At 34.8% G+C, this 16,739-nt stretch overlaps 2 protein-coding genes across 2 annotated transcripts; both read left to right on the plus strand.

Moving 5' to 3' along the window:
* Positions 1-2,073: 2,073 nt before the first annotated feature.
* LOC145574979 (glycerophosphodiester phosphodiesterase GDPDL3-like) lies at positions 2,074-10,043 on the plus strand. The gene is made up of 9 exons (XM_081632881.1): positions 2,074-2,397; positions 3,392-3,685; positions 4,499-4,614; positions 4,751-5,252; positions 6,031-6,069; positions 6,187-6,471; positions 7,725-7,867; positions 8,625-9,105; positions 9,361-10,043. Exons 1-9 carry the CDS (start codon positions 2,286-2,288, stop codon positions 9,651-9,653), a joined length of 2,265 nt encoding a protein of 754 aa, XP_081489007.1. The 5' UTR covers positions 2,074-2,285; the 3' UTR covers positions 9,654-10,043.
* An 880-nt stretch (positions 10,044-10,923) lies between these two features.
* Positions 10,924-16,494, plus strand: LOC145576950 (glycerophosphodiester phosphodiesterase GDPDL3-like). The gene is made up of 9 exons (XM_081634651.1): positions 10,924-11,115; positions 12,894-13,190; positions 13,713-13,825; positions 13,947-14,457; positions 14,565-14,603; positions 14,707-14,985; positions 15,105-15,247; positions 15,370-15,853; positions 15,948-16,494. Exons 1-9 carry the CDS (start codon positions 10,995-10,997, stop codon positions 16,226-16,228), a joined length of 2,268 nt encoding a protein of 755 aa, XP_081490777.1. The 5' UTR covers positions 10,924-10,994; the 3' UTR covers positions 16,229-16,494.
* The last annotated feature ends 245 nt before the right edge of the window (positions 16,495-16,739 follow it).

Consider the following 16,739-nt stretch of genomic DNA (forward strand, 5'->3'; position numbering starts at 1 on the left):
TCTAGTTCGTTGTTAATTGAAATCGTATACCCTAGCTTATTCATCCTTACATAAACTTATTAGTTTCATAAACTATCTTACTAGTATTATATGAAATTGTCTATATTTATTGGCATTTTTGAATAAGGTGAAAAAAATATATAATTCTATAAAACTGTTCACAATTATATATTTAGCATCCATGCATGGTCCATATCCTAATCAGCTTGTAGAAAGAATAATTTATACTTTGTATTCATTCAAAACATGAAAATTGACAACATATATATTGTATGTAATATATGGGTTGACGCTCAAAGTCGTTGTTGTTGTGTGTTATGTCCCTTAGCTAGGTACTTCTACGTCTCTTGGTGTAATTTGATAGTGATAGTGAGCTAATCAAGATATATAGCTAGAAGCTATTAAAACTATTATTCCTTCTAATTATAGTTTGAAGTTGAATGAAGTTTGTTCCTAATTATTTTAACAAACTGATAGCCTACTTTAATTAAATTATACTTTGTATAAGATTTGATAGGATTCAATCCAACCCAATTCTTAGGGAACAAGCCTTTCAATTTTTGCAGATTACATAATTCAATTGATGAGCGTATACCTTGAAAAAGATATTATTCAACTAGCTATATACTTGTAATATATGAGGGTGCATTATACTTAGTACTTGCATAATTTTTCACTTATACGAACCCGTTAGTAACATAATAAATTGGATGAGTCAAAAATCACCCATGATTTTAGGCAACAACCGAATTACTTTCTCACATGCACCAACACAAGACTTTGGGGGTGTTTGGCAAATAGTTTTTTAGTTTGGTCTAATAGCCAAAAGATATGTTTAGTTGTTGATTTTTTTGCTGGTATTAAAGCTAGCTTTTCAGCCAAAACCTAAAAGTCAATAGTATTAACTTTTTTCAGTTAGCTTGTTGACGCACTTTTTCACTAATAAGCAACAAATAGCCACAACTAATTTTGCCAAACAATTTTGTCAATGGTTGATTCGAACAACTAACTTAAAAACTCAATCCATACAACTAATACTTTTAGTTGGTGAAACCGTCAAACAAGCCAATCAAACCAGCTAACTGTTGATTGCCAAACAACCCCTTTAATTAATTACGGAGTACAATATTAATGTATCACAACTACAAATTTAACTTGACTCCTACAGTCCTACTTGTATGAAGCAAAAGAACTTAGTACTAGTCATAGCAAACTCATAAAAAAAGTTTTTTATTTTTATTTTTTTTTTAAGTTAGGGCATGTTCTCATACGTTTATTTTCAGTTCAGTTCAGTTCATCTCCTAATTTCCTTCTCTTATAAAATATTCAGTTCAGTTCAGTTCAATTTAGCCGATTTCAGTCTATTAGAACAAGCCCTTAGTAAGTAAAGTTTGCTAAAACATCAAATAATTCATATTCATGCACATCATACTCATGTGTATATCTAAGCTCGTTATATTAGCTCATAATACTCACGAGTGTATATCTAAGGGTCTTTTCACTTTAGCTTAATTTCAGTTCAGTTCAGTTTAGTTTCTAATTTCCTTATCTCATAAAATATTCATTTCAGCTCAGTTCAGTTCAGATTCAATCTGTTCAATTCAGTTCAGTAAATTTGACATACCCTAAGCTCCTTATACTCCCTCCGTCCCCGAAAGAACGATCCATTTGGGTTGATTACGCGGGTATTAAGAAAGTTAAATAAAAAGAAGTAAAAGTATATTGAAAAGATAAATTTGCATGGGGTTTGTAAAAAAATAGAGAGAGAAAGTAATAAAATTACATGGAAAATCAAATTTTTATATGAAGAAGCTAATTTTGCACAAATATTGTTGCAAATTGGTGGGTGTTTTAATGCAAATGAATCATTCTTTTTGGGACTAAAATTAGGCCAAATGGGTCGTTTTTTCCTAATCAAGTGGCTCAGCAATTGAAGCCGCCTATCACATCTTTCATGGTTGTCTGTGACAACCTGACTTCAATCATTTTCTGAAATTTCTAATTTTTATTTTAAATATCAACCCAAATCTAATTTCATCTTTATTAGTGTAGTAATTTCTATATTTATGATTCAACACGTAACATAAATACACTTCAAATCCACTAAAAACCCCACCAACCTGTAAAGTTCCCGTTTTTTTTTTCAACTTTCTCTCTCCTCTTCAGAGCTGGAAATTTGTCACCTCACTTAAAATCCGACAAAATCTGCTAATACCCACTTCAATTTACTCCCAAAATCTCCGTCGCCGGCGTTAGAATATCTCGCCGGAAAATATTTTCCGGCAATGGGTGGTTTCAATCTTAGTACTGTTGTTATTGCAGTAGCTTTTCTACTTCTTCAGTTTACTGTGTTTTCTTCTGCCCAGAAATCTCAAAGCAATTGGCTTACTCTTGATGGTACTGTTTTTTTTTTTTAATCTCTCTTCTCTTTTTCCAGCATTTTTGGTTGATTTTTACTGTTTAATGGAATTTTTGCATGATTTTGGGATGTGGGTTTTGTTAAAAATTTGATTTTGTGAACTGGGTTGCATTTATTTTTGGTAATTGTTGAGTTATGGAGTTTCAATTTCTGGGTTAATTTGGAATTTTTTTGAGCTATTATTGTGTTTGTATTGTGATTTGTTTACTGAAGTGTTTGAGATCTGAAGGGTAAGTAAGTAAGTAAAAACTAATTTTACTTCATTTTCTGGTTTTTTAATTAATGGAGTTTTTATGAATTAGTTTCATTGGGTTGGAGTCCTTGGAGATGATGCTGTTTGAGTACTAGATTTGAGATTGGTGTAATTTGTTGGGATTTTAATGTTGGTGTTATTGATGCTAAAATTGCCTATAATACCTGGTATTGGAAAGTTGGAATCTAGATCCTGCTAAAATTGGCAAAATGTAATTATTAAGGATTGCTATGAAATTAGCATTGTAAAAATCATATTACTCTTCCTGTGGATTGTTTTACTCAAACTCAGCAAGGAGAGTTGGATACGAGTACATGTCCCAAGTGTTAGACATGGCCTTGTCATAAAATATTTGCATGATTTGGTACAAAATGAAGTGTTTTATGTGTCATACACTGACGCATGTCCATGTTTCGAGTACCTGATATGTGTACTTGAGGTGAAGTGATAGTTGGAGCAACATAGCCTGTGGATACTGTAGTGTCTTATTTGTTGATTTACGGTCATTCTTAATCTGAAGCTAGCATAAGTATATTAGCTTTTTGTTTGAGAAGTAAAATTTATTCACTCATAAATCATAATTTTAAGTTTACACAAATATACATCTGAGGTTTTGCTATTATATTTTTGTACTTTTTGTCTCGGCTTATGTGCCACCAATTCAATTTTAATTCACTTATGATACATTCTTATCTAATGGGGAAGGAAATATTTTTCAGGGTCGCCACCGCTGGTCATAGCACGTAATGGATTCTCAGGGTTGTTCCCTCCAGCTAGTTCTTATGCCTACAATTTGGCAATGATGACTACTGTGCCCGATTTGGTCTTATGGTGTGATGTCCAGTTAACAAAGGATGGTGCTGGGATATGCTTCCGAGATATCATGCTGGATAATTCCTCTACTGTTAATTTTGGGTATCCAAAGAGAGAAAGTACATATAATCTTAATGGTGATCGTAAAAAAGGGTATTTCCCCGTTGATTTTACTCTCAAGGAACTATCACAAGTCACTTGTAAGCTCTCAAAATCAGCTTCTTATGAGCTCCTTACTCTACTCTTCTAGTGTTCATGTTGTCTGAAATTTGTTTATCATGCCCATTTTTCATGAGACACCATTGCTGTTAGTTGCAGTGCCCAGTGCTTGCTTTATTATGGAGCATGGAGATATTACTATCAAAAAAAGCCACATTTAATGTTGTCAAACCTTGCCATTTTAATCATCATTTTCTATATGTATGTCTATGCAAAACTATATGATTATATTCTTTTACAAGTACCTATACCTACAAAATACTGCCTGGAATATGCTAATAGTGCAATACAAATTGACTTTCAAATGGCAAAGATGAACTAATTTTTACTTTTTATCTTATTTAATTTTGTATGTGATAGCTTAATGCGTACTTTACTAAAATATACAGTCAAAGTTAGTAGATTTTGGTCAAGAAAGTCAAATGTGGTCTATTGTTTTCAGGCGGATGTTGATTAAGTTTTCAGCATGTATGTGTGATTCACTGATTCCCCCTAGGGTGAAGGAACTGAGCTTTTATGGATGGGATTAGCAGTGATATCTCCTATGCTGGAGCCTAGGCCATAAAGCTTTTTAGTACTTTTTCTAATCTTTTATGTTCCATTTTTAATCCTGATGCGTGAAATGCTATTTTTCTTTGCTTAAAGGATGGGGAAACTGTGCAGAAGTTGATCCCTCACCTCCATGCATGAGATATGGGAAACTGAAAATATCTCTGTGGAGCCTTTCTGGCATAATTCATTCCATTTCTTTACACTAGATGTTTGGTACTGATTTCTCTTATGATATGATGCAGTGACTCAAGGAATTTATAGCCGAAGCCCTGATTTTGATGGGAGTTTGTTCCAAATTCTGACTGTAGAGGATGTGTTTATGCAAAACAAACCTGCAGGTTTCTGGTTAAATGTTCAGGTACAGCGCCTTTTCCATGTAGATACTGTTCGTGACTTATTGCATTTTAGATGTTGGCATTAATGTTCTCATGTATTTGTTGTTTGATGTGCATTAACTTTGAACTGTAAATTATTATGTTGATTTCTTTCTGCAGAATGATGCTTTCTATAGCCAGCACAAACTGAGCATGAGGAGCTTTGTCATTAGCGCTTCCAAGAGAGTGATAATGAGTCATATCTCATCTTCTGAGGTTAAATTTTTGCAAGGACTTGCAAGGCCTTTTGCAGCAACCAAAACAAAATTGATTTTTCAATTTCTTGACAAGGGTGCAACAGAACCTTCAACCAGTCAGACTTATGGTTCCCTTTTGAAAAATCTCTCCATGATTAAGAAATTTGCTGCCGGAATCCTTGTCCCAAAGTCTTACATATGGCCTGTTGACCCAACTTCATATTTACAACCTCATACTTCTCTGGTGGCAGATGCTCATAAAATTGGGCTTGAAGTTTTTGCATCAGATTTTGCTAATGATGCCACTTTTGCCTACAACTACAGTTACAACCCAGTTAATGAGTATCTCTCTTACATCGATAATGGGGACTTCTCTGTGGATGGTCTGCTGTCCGACTTTCCAATAACGCCATCAGAAGCTAGAGGTTAGCTATATTTTCTCCCCCGTGTTAATAACTAACCTAATTATACTATAATTGTTCTAAAAATGTTTTACAATTAAAAAAAATATCATAGTAATATTTCCCTGAATAAATCATAAACATATTTAAAAAAATTGAGGAAAATTGCGTAATATGATGATGTTAGGTTGTGGTGAAGGCTTGCTACACATTTTTTTCTCTTAATTAAGCTGGCTTTTGTGAAGATGTTATAGCCTGTCTGTTTTATTATTTATATATTCATTTTTTGTTGATAATGGATAATTGATGTGGCGTCCACTGCATTCCCTTTATTTCCTTACGTGACAAGGGTTTTTTCACATAAAAGATTGATGAAGCTTCACATCTTGTGCTGCTGTATGCAATCCACCTTAATTCTCCTGTAGTATAATTGCTTAAGGCCTTGTTGTGTCTTTCACCTTTATTTCCCTTGGAATAAAGGATCCTTATGTCATATACCAAGTTTTTACTTGTCCAGTAGCCTATTTAGTTATTATGTTTCTCTAGCAGCCGACTTTGTGCTTCTTTGCAGACAGATGTGTGATGGTTTGTTTTTTACATTACCTGAGAAAATTCTAATTATTTTGAATGTTATTGTGAATTTGGAACACTTCTTCACTCCAGCTGTCCGTTAAATGGGCATTGTAGTAGTAGGTGTACTTCTTTGTGCTTGTATGCCAAAAAAACTAGGGCTCATATGTGGGTATTTGAGCCTGATAATAATGTATTTCTTAAATGCTAACCTTGTGTCAACTTCTTGCAGAGTGTTTTGCTCATCTAGGCAAAAATGCACCAGCTCAAGGTTTGTAGCTCCTTTTTTTGGGCCTCTACTTTTTTTTTTTAGTGTTCTAAGCTAACATTAATTATCGAAACATTGACATTGCTAACATATTCCTATTCTTGTCTTGATTTCTTCCAGCCAAGCCCTTGGTTATATCACACCATGGGGCAAGTGGAGACTTCCCTGGTTGTACTGATGTAGCATATGAACAAGCTATTAAAGATGGCGCAGATGTGATTGATTGCAATGTACAAATGTCAAAAGACGGGATACCGTTTTGTTCGAGCACTATCAATCTTATGAATAGCACATTGGTCGGTCAAACACAATTCAGGAGTGAAATAGCTACAATTAAAGATTTTGGGTCAGCTCCTGGAATATATTCATTCAGTCTAAAGTGGGCTGATATTCAAGGCTTGACTCGTAAGTGGTATTGAAATTGTAATTGTCTTATTTTTGACCAATTGTTTCATTTATCTACCTCTGATATCGTTCCTGACCCTTAAAGGGTCTAAAAGTTCATGAGAATTTTTAATATATAAATTTTCGTTCCTCAGTCGATATTCAGTCAAACTGGACAAATGGAGGCCTGACTTGTAGCTCTTTTAATTGGGAATCATGGGATTTATAACTTAGGACTTCACCCTTGGTTTTCAACCATTTGGTTGTTTATCCTTCTTTGATATGTATTGTTGAAAACAAGTGTCTAAATTTCACTGGAATTCGAATATGCGACATTCAATAGTGACCTTATATTATATACAATATACTTTGCCATGGGCTGATATTCTAGGCCTAGCTCAAAGGGTAGTTTGAAAGTTAGGGTTTCTTTTTCAAACTTGTTCTTTCAACCTTATATTACTTGACCTCAGGTTTTGTGCCTTACTCTAATGGCTCAATTTATGAGAATTGAAATTTATAGTATTGTTTACTGGAGGTAGGACTTACATAGTTCTGGTGTTGGAATGGGATGTTTCTCTAAGATATTTAGGATTATGGTACTTTCTGTGACAAAGTTGTACATACATAAAACCTTTTTGAGTTGGCACTATAACGTTGACTTAATGTACCTATAAATATCTATAAATATTTCCTAAATTGTTCAAAGCCCCCCCCCCCCCCCCCCCAACCCCCTTTTTTATTTCCTCTAGTGATCACTGTTTCTACAATTTCACTATTTGATTGATTTTTACTGGTAGTGTTGGTTCTTTTGAAATGGTTGTGGTTATGCAATGATTTGATTAAGAATCTGAATCATGGAATTAAAATAATCTGTACTGACTTTGAGCTTGCTGTTTTGGAATGTGTTTTTTACTCATTCTGCGACTTATGATTGATTTTCCAATCACCCATTATAACCTTTTAATTATACTATTAGGAACATTGATACAATTAGATTCATACTTCTTTAAGATAGGTTATAGATGTTTAGTACCTTTTATTATATGCTAAATACAAAGAATTAAATAAAGTGAAACATTTCCAATTTGATTTTCACACCATAACCTCAATATTTGTTCTGCTAGATGCTTCTTCGGTGAGCTTTGACTGTTAGTCTTTCCTGTGATCTGAATGCTTGCCAGATGCCCTTTGTTTCCCCTCACTCTTTATCTGCTTGTATTTTAACATTATTGGAGAACATTGACATTTTGCTCATTTCTTTTTCTTGCTTGCAGCTGTGATATCAAACCCGTACACCGAATATTTCCTGTACAGAAATCCTAAAAGCAAAAGTGTTGGGAAAATTATATCCTTGGCTGACTTCTTGAATATTGCCAAAAACGCAACATCACTTCATGGTGTGTTGATCAGAATAGAGGTGAGTGTATTATTAGGCCTGCATTGTATTTATTTTTATTCATAATGCATATGTGGCTATCTTTTCACCTCTACTTTACCTCCTGCAAAGTTCCTGATTTTTCAATTTGACATCTTTCTGAGTATGATAACTAGCAGTATGGCATGCATAGCGTGCTGCAAGGCTTCCATTGGGCGATCCAACTAATAATAAAACTGGCGAAGTAGTTAACCACTGATGCATGCAATAATAGCAAATGTAGATGCAGCACTAGCAAATTAGCAATATGTTTAAAGGGAAAGTGCAGACTGCTGAGTGTCAGTGGTGTGACTGATTCTTAGAGGCCAAATGGATGTTTATTGAGTACAGATCCGAGCATAGGGATCCACTTAATGCGCTAGAGCATCTGTAAAAAGCCTTATATATTACTTCATCTGTCACAGAAAAAAAAATAAAGTTTAGCATTTCCTTTGGTTTATTAGATAAGATGCACATGAGTTTTCAAAGTAATCTTTGGCGTTGTGGTTTACTTAATGGAAGCATAGGTTAAGGCGAATTGGAAAATATTGTAGGTTAGTATGGTAGTTTAAACATTTCATTACTGTGTTTGGAATTGTTATACCTGTTGGCCAACTTAAAACTAACAGTGGCAGTGGCTTTAGGACAAAGTTTGAGCATAGCACATGCGAAGTTTTTTTTTTTAAATTGCTCTTATATACAAAACTGGAATTATGATTTCAACAAGATCTGATCCTGTCTTTTCTTGATGCTAATATAGAATGCAAATTACCTTGCACTGAATGAGGGCTACAGTATAACCGATGCAGTATCAGATGCCTTAGAGAAAGGTGGGTACAATGGCCCAACTGCCAAAAAAGTTATGATTCAGTCCACCAACAGCTCTGTCCTCAAGGCAATGAAGGGAAAGAAATATGAACTTGTCTACGAAGTTGATGAGTCTATTAGTGGAGCTCCGAATGCTACCATAGCCTCTATCAAGACATTTGCCGATTCTGTAGTCGTCAATAAGCAGTCCATCTTTCCATCAAGTGGGGGATTCCTCATTGCTGGGACCAATGTTGTGCAACAGTTGAAGTCAGTTAAGCTTCCCGTGTATGTTCAAGTTCTCAAAAATGAATTTGTCAGCCAAGCATATGACTTCTTTTCCGACCCAATTGTCGAGATCAATTCTTTTGTCATGGAAGGTGGAGTTGACGGCGTCATTACAGACTTTCCAAAAACTGCGGCTGATTATAAGAGTAAGACTTAACTTTGGCTTCAGACTTTCTATTTATTTCTGCTTTTGCTCTCCTACTAACTTCCAGCAGTTCTTTTCTCCATGGGTCATAAGAAAGTAGTTTCTTCTTTCACTGTAGTTCCGTTGAGAATAGCAGGATCCATATATTGGCCTATTGGGTCTTTTGTCATGACATAACGTCAAATTTTCATGCTTAGTTCAGAAACTTCATTACTCTGTAAGGTTATAATATAGGTCTCTTTATCCACCTTTGCAGAAAATCCGTGTCTGAAGGAGAAAAACCCACCAACATACATGAGCCCCGTTCAGCCTGGTCAACTCATACAGCTCATTAGCCCGTCTTTCTTGCCCCCAGCTGAGGCTCCTAATCCTTTCCTCAGTGTTGCTGATGTATCAGAGTCGCCTCTCCCTGATCCTGTGGAGAAAAATGCCTCGGCCCCAACAACAGCAGAAACCCCTAAAACGTCGCGAAACAGCCAGAATCAAATTTCAGCTTCAGCATCGTTATCTTTCTTGTCCATGATTGTAGCTGCTGCTCTGCTGTTTTGATAGGATTACATAAAGGCAATTCTTCATCTTCCTACTGACTTGATTGAATATGGAGTTTGGTGCTGCAGATACTCTCTTCTGTTGATCATCATAATCCAAGTTTTTCCTCTAGCTAAATTATGTGATTTTGCTTCTATTTTTTCTATCCCTTTTCTCCCCTTCCCCCAAATTCGGAAGCGTTTAGGTTATGTCATAGGTTTATGTCCATTCTGTTATGTCATAGGTTTATGTCCATTCTTAATCATTTCTATCCTGATCGCGGAGTTGCAAAATGAAGTACATATCGTCTCAGATACTCAGATTGTTCACTCCCTGTATCTTCCTATTTGTAATGTTGTAAGATAATTAAGTCATAGTTATTCTTTGAGTATGATTCTCTTTATTAATAAACATCATAGCTCTTTGGTTTTTATGTTTCTACACTAACTTGAAAGCATATTATATTTAACATTATCAGATCAATCAATCATTACCAAAACAATTAACAGAGTATCAGGCAAATTGATTCCTGATTAAACTAATCACACTTCATATCAGCCAGCGAAAGGCATGCTCTATCCAATGACTATCCTACTAATCTCTTCGTCGTTGTGTAAATTAGAAAATATTAATCAACACGCTGGTCCAAAGAACCTCCCATCTCCTAAAATACTCGTCATACTCACACTATATCAACAAGGGGTACATTGCGTTGGGGGACATTGGAAGAATTAGCGAGTAGCCTAAAGAATCAGCTAATCTTCACAATGATATAAGATTTCACCCAAACCAAACTCGATTCAAACAACTCGTTAAAACAGGTGTAGTAAACTTGTCGTGTAGGCAAGAATATGACCCAAACCAACTAAAAACCGCCTCATATAAGATTTCACCCAAACCAAACTCGATTCAAACGACTCGTTTAATGCTCAACAGTTGGCTTATTACAAGTTGGCAGCCGTCAATGCCGGCCGTAAATAATGAAGCTTATTGTCTTTGACTTGTTATATTATAAAATATAAATCAAACATAATATACGTGCTTCCGCGTTATACTCAAAAACATGTACTAGTACTAGTATATTATCCCACAATTATATGATTTATATTATCATCAACTTCATCATCATCATTTAATTAATTATATATTCCTTTTGTTTTCTACCTATATACACATAATTTATACTTTTTATACGTTGTTTTTTTTTTTTGTTGTAATAGTATTTTAATAAAAGTTCATTTATACATATATAAAGTCTTCTAACACCAATATTCTCTCTCTTAAAATCTTTGTTCTCGCTTCTAAGCTCTGGAAAATTTCCAGAAAATTCATAAAAAAAAAAAAAAAAGAAAAGAAAAAACAATGAATGAAGGGATGTTCTCTAGGAATAATTTTCGGGTTTTAGGAGGTTTAATTTTGTTAATTCAGTTATTTACATTTGCTTCTGCACAAGAAACTACCTCCAAATGGTTGACACTTGATGGTATGTACTCTACTTTCTTTGTTTTTTCTTACATCTTATCTATCTTGATTTTATATGTTACAGTTTGGAGGTCGATATTATAGTTGGAGGTCGATCCAGTTCCACCAAAGTTAAAATGTTCGTGTAAAAAACTTGTTCCACAAAGGTTAAAATGTTCGTGTACAAAAACTTGTTCCACCACGGATAGTGTTGTCACTAAGTGAGTTATGGCATTGCCACCCTTAAACATTAAACCCGGCGAAATTTAATTAAGGAAAAATAAATTATGTAAATATCTTGGTTACATAAAAATAAAAAAAAATAAAAAGGTTAGTTTGGTCAAGGTATAGGAGCTTCTGGAAGCCACCAAATAAAGGAATGGAGCTACATTATTTTGATCACCAAAAGAAAGTGTGTTTTTCATGTAAAAAGTTGGGAAGAATGCTTAAAGTTGACCTTTTTTTTTAATTAAAAAGAGTTGTGAATATATGAAAAAGGAAACTTTAATGGTGGAATTCTTTCACTTTAAATGTTCGGTCATGTTCATTCATGGAGTTTCGTTGTCAAAGTAAATAAAAAAGATAGGAGCTTTACTTTGATTTACTTTATGAGGTGTTTTTTTTGGTTAATTGAGATAGAAAATTGGGTTTGAAAGTATGTTATATCCTTTGGTAGTTGAATTATGAATAATTATTACCTAATTTTTCATTAACATCATGAATTCCTAATGTGAAATGAGGAGATAGAGGGATGGTTTCTCCAAGTGATGGGGTTCGATTCCTTATCCAGCCCCCTCATTCCTGTGATAGGGTGGCAGGGGGCCCATCCCGTATCTTATGGTATAAAAAAAATCCTAAATTTCTTATATTTCGTAGTTGTACGACCTCTGCTTCTTACTATTTGTATCGTCGTATCAATTTCATTGTTTAGTGGATTTGTCATCTATGATGTGAGATACGGTAGAAAGAACTTGATCAAATGGTGGGTGACACTCTTTAAAGGATGGAGGGATTAAATGTAACTATCATAAATTTTCTAGCTGATTTTATCATCATTTTTTTGTCCTATTAGTTATGTCATTAGTAGCTGTTAGCTGGATCAATTCCAAGCTGTATTTGCAGATTTCAAATGTGTCAATTTTAACATTTTTTGACGAAGGTAGATTTACCAAGTCAATTTCATTTTATACGAGCCTTAATTAAATTAATAGGCAAAGTGTCCAAGAAAATTAAGATTAAACTTCCAAATAAGACCAAAAGTCAAACCCCCAACCACTCTCAATCTCTAATACGGAGTACAAATTTACAATCATACATGATACATACCATGTGCACCTAACATGCCATACCATTTGATCATGCATTCATGCCACACAACAATACAATACCTATGTCTTACAATACGTGACCATGTTAGTCGGACTCTTTATCTTTACTATTTATCGTACATGTATTAGATTCATAATTATGTATTTTTAGTAAAACTTGGGTACAACACAAGTACTCGAGTCTGAGTAACATTAATCCATTATACACCATCAACCAAGAAAAAAAGAAGATTAATCACTGTTTTATATACATAACTTAACAAATGCTAGCAAGTCAATGAATTTATTTGCTAACTTGTTCTTCTGAAGTTGGTAAATCCCGTGTTTCTTGTAGTATAATCTTGAAGTAATATCTAATTCACCCATAATTTTAATTATTTGAACTAAACAAATTAAAACAAAAAAGCAAAATTAGTTAACCATTATATTTTTTTTTTTTTTTTTTTTTTTTTTTTTTTTTTTTTTGTTGCAGGATTTTCTCCTTTAGTAGTTGCAAGAGGTGGATTTTCTGGGTTATTTCCAGATTCTAGTGCAATGGCCTACCAAATTGCAATTAGTACTAGTGTGCCAGATTTGGTGTTATGGTGTGATGTTCAATTATCAAAAGATGGTGTTGGAATTTGTTTCCCTGATATCAAACTCGATAATTCCTCTGCCATTCCAGACATTTTTCCAAATAATGGGAGCAATACTTATGATGTTAATGGTGTTAAAACTGAGGGGTATTTTGCACTCGACTTTACTTTTGAGACACTCTCAACAATCCCTTGTAAGTTTGGAATGAACTACTAGTATATATATTTATGTACATTCTTGATTTTTCGTGAAAGTACCTGTGTTGGATATTCGACACTTCCATTTTGACATGGGGATGGACTATTGAGACTTTGACACTTTACTTTGAGCTAATAATATTTGCATGATTTTCTTTAGGTGTGTAGAGCATTGTAGTTTTATCTGACACTAGTAGCCGAGTCTGAGTAACATAGCTTATGAACATGTATGAAAAATGTGTGAATATAACATATTTTTCCTAGAAGTTTTTCTTAAGAGAACTAAGTTAACATGTCTTGTAAACTGAGCAACTTGACCATGAATCTTAGTAGCAATACTTTTTCTCTTTTTCTTATTTTTGTCAATCTTGAAGATTTATTTTATGCCTTCATTGTTGTGTGAGACTGAGACATGATGCTGATTATATATGTACGCGAAGCATTTCATGAACTCGTTTATGTGTTTGTATTCCTTTATCTTAATGTTTGGTGCTGAATTCTATTCTGTTGTCCTGCAGTGGTTCAAGGAATTTATAGTCGAAGTCCTGCTTTTAATGGCATGTCCACAATTCAAAGTGTTGAGGACGTGTTTATGCAGAATGAACCTGCAGGTTTCTGGTTAAATGTTCAGGTAGCACTTGTTTATTGCAACGTATAACTTATATGTTGGCAGTAATCGTTTAAGTAATGTACATTTAGGATCGAAAAAACTTTGATTGGTGATTAACTATTGTAAATTTGATTCTTTGCAGAACAATGAATTCTATAGCCAGCACAACTTGAGCATGAGGACCTTTATTATCAATGCTTCACAGAACGTAACCATCACCCACGTCTCATCACCTGATGCCGGTTTTTTGCAAGGACTTGTAAGGCCATTAGCAGGAAATAGACAGTCCAGAACAAAACTGATATTTCGTTTTCTTGAAAAGGATGAAACAGAACCTTCAACCAACCAGACTTATGATTCTCTCTTGAAGAATCTTACCATGATCAAGTCATTTGCTGCTGGAATCCTTGTCCCGAAGAGTTATATATGGCCTCTTGATGCATCCTTGTATCTGCTACCTCATACTTCTCTGGTGGATGATGCTCATAAAATTGGACTTGAAGTTTTTGCAGCAGATTTTGCAAATGATGTACCTATTGCCTATAACTACAGCTACAATCCAGTAAATGAGTATCTTAATTTCATTGACAATGGGGACTTCTCTGTGGATGGTGTGCTGTCTGACTTCCCGATAACTCCATCAGAAGCGATAGGTGAGAGCTATACTTTTTGTTTCTTTCCTGATATAAATAGCAATGTTATAATCCTGCTACTTTTGCTGTAATTTTATCTGTATGCTAATTTGCATCAAAATATGCAGATTGCTTTGCTCACCTTGGCAAGAATGCATCAGCACAAGGTTTGTTGCTTTTCTTTTTTTAGATATCAGTTCTTATTTCCGCGTCTTATGAACTAGTGACCAATCTAACATATTGTTCCTATCTGTATCTGTTGGATTTCAGCGGCGCCATTGGTTATATCTCACAATGGAGCAAGTGGAGACTACCCTGGTTGTACTGATTTAGCTTATAAACAGGCTATTAGTGATGGCGCTGAAGTGATTGATTGCCAAGTTCAAATGTCAAAGGACGGCGTTCCTTTCTGTTTGAGCTCTGCCAATCTCATGAATAACACAGACGCGACACAATTCAGGAACCTTATGTCAACTGTTAAGGAAATTCAGCCTGCTGCTGGATTATTTACATTCAGTCTAGACTGGGCTGATATTCAAGGCTTAACTCGTAAGTGAAATTGTCTAACATTTGTTTCATTTAAGTCAACTGCTTAATGCATGCTTTCTAGAATTATGTAATGGTAGTATTCATTGACATCATATACGTTTACTTATCCTTGCTTGCAGCGGCAATTACAAGCCCATACTCAGGCTCGCTTCTGCTCAGAAACCCAAAAAACAGGAATGCAGGAAAAATCATGTCCTTGGCTGACTTCTTGGACCTAGCAAGAAATTCTTCATCACTTTCTCACGTGTTGATCAAGATAGAGGTAAGTACAGGCCGATGGCTGTTCTTAGTGCAAATGGACCTTTGTTTTCACCTTCATTACTTAGAATTCATTACTAAGTTGAAAGGATCCTGATTTTCTGTTTTTCTGATGTGGATGTTCAGAATGCGCAATACTTGGCAGTTAAGCAGGGCATGAGTATAATTGATACAGTTTTGGATGCTTTAGACGAAGCTGGTTATAACAGTACAACAGCAAAAAAGGTTATGATTCAGTCCACCAGCAGTTCAGTCCTCAAGGCAATAAAGGGGAGTAATTATGAACTTGTCTATGAAGTCGACGAGATAATTAGTGGGACAGACAACGATACTATTTCAGAGATCAAGACTTTTGCTGATTCTGTGGTTCTTGACAGGAAGTCTATCCTTCCATTCAATGCAGACGGATTCCTTGAAAATATGACTGATGTTGTGCCACGGTTTCAGGCACTTAAGCTTCCAGTTCATGTTCAGGTTCTCATGAATGAATTTACAAGCATACCTTTCGACGCCTTCTCTGATCCAATAGTCCAGATAAATACATTCGCCGCTGCGGCTAATGTTGATGGTGTCATCACAGACTTCCCGAAAACTGCTGCTTCATACAAGAGTAAGTTATAATGATGAAGAAACTCTTAGCTAATGATGAAGTACTAGAGTAAGTTATAACAGTGGACTAATGCAGTTTTATCTGTCTTCTGCAGGAAATCTGTGTCTGAAGATGAAAGAATTACCGACTTACATGACACCAGTTCAGCCTGGTGGTCTGTTGGCAGTAGTTGGTCCGGGTCCTGCAGCACCTCCTACACCCCTCCTCACCGAGGAAGATGTGGAGCAGCCGCCTCTTCCTGCAGTTGTGCCAGTAAGCGACGCATCTGCACCAACAACAGCACCAGGAACAACAAAAAATAGCCAACATAAAGTTGCTGTTTCTGCATTATTATCCCTCCTGTCATTGACTGCAGCAGCTGCTGTTCTGTTCTGATAGATTTTGTTAGAAGGAAGTTCTTCGTACATACTTGATTGTTTTGGAGTCTCCCATACATATACTTTTGTGCATTCTACATTTCTACGACACCTTTTGTATTATGATTTACGAGCCCATTTTTTTATTGAAATTGTGAGTAAATGCCTAAATATACAATTTCTCAGAGTAATCTTTTTGTTTTAGTTTTCAAATATAATCAAGCTAATCTTTTTCCATGTCTCCTTTCAAGTTACATAAGAAAGACTGTTTTAAAATTTTAATTATAGGCAGTACTTAACTTATATAATCAAGTCCAATGATGGATTTAAAGCACTTGTTTGCAATTTCTACGAAATTTGTGGTTACATACTTAATCACCATAGAGAGAAAAAAAAAATATATGTAATTTGTTTGCAACAAGATGTAGCTCAACAAATCTACAAGCTTAATTAGGAAGAAAAAAAAAAAAAAAAAGGAAATGAAAACTACAATGTGTTGACTTTTTTTTTTTTTTTTTTTTTTTTTGAGG

The sequence above is a fragment of the Chenopodium album genome, chromosome 13, assembly GCF_948465745.1.
Source record: "Chenopodium album chromosome 13, dcCheAlbu1.1, whole genome shotgun sequence".
In the NCBI taxonomy this organism is placed as follows: domain Eukaryota; kingdom Viridiplantae; phylum Streptophyta; class Magnoliopsida; order Caryophyllales; family Amaranthaceae; genus Chenopodium; species Chenopodium album.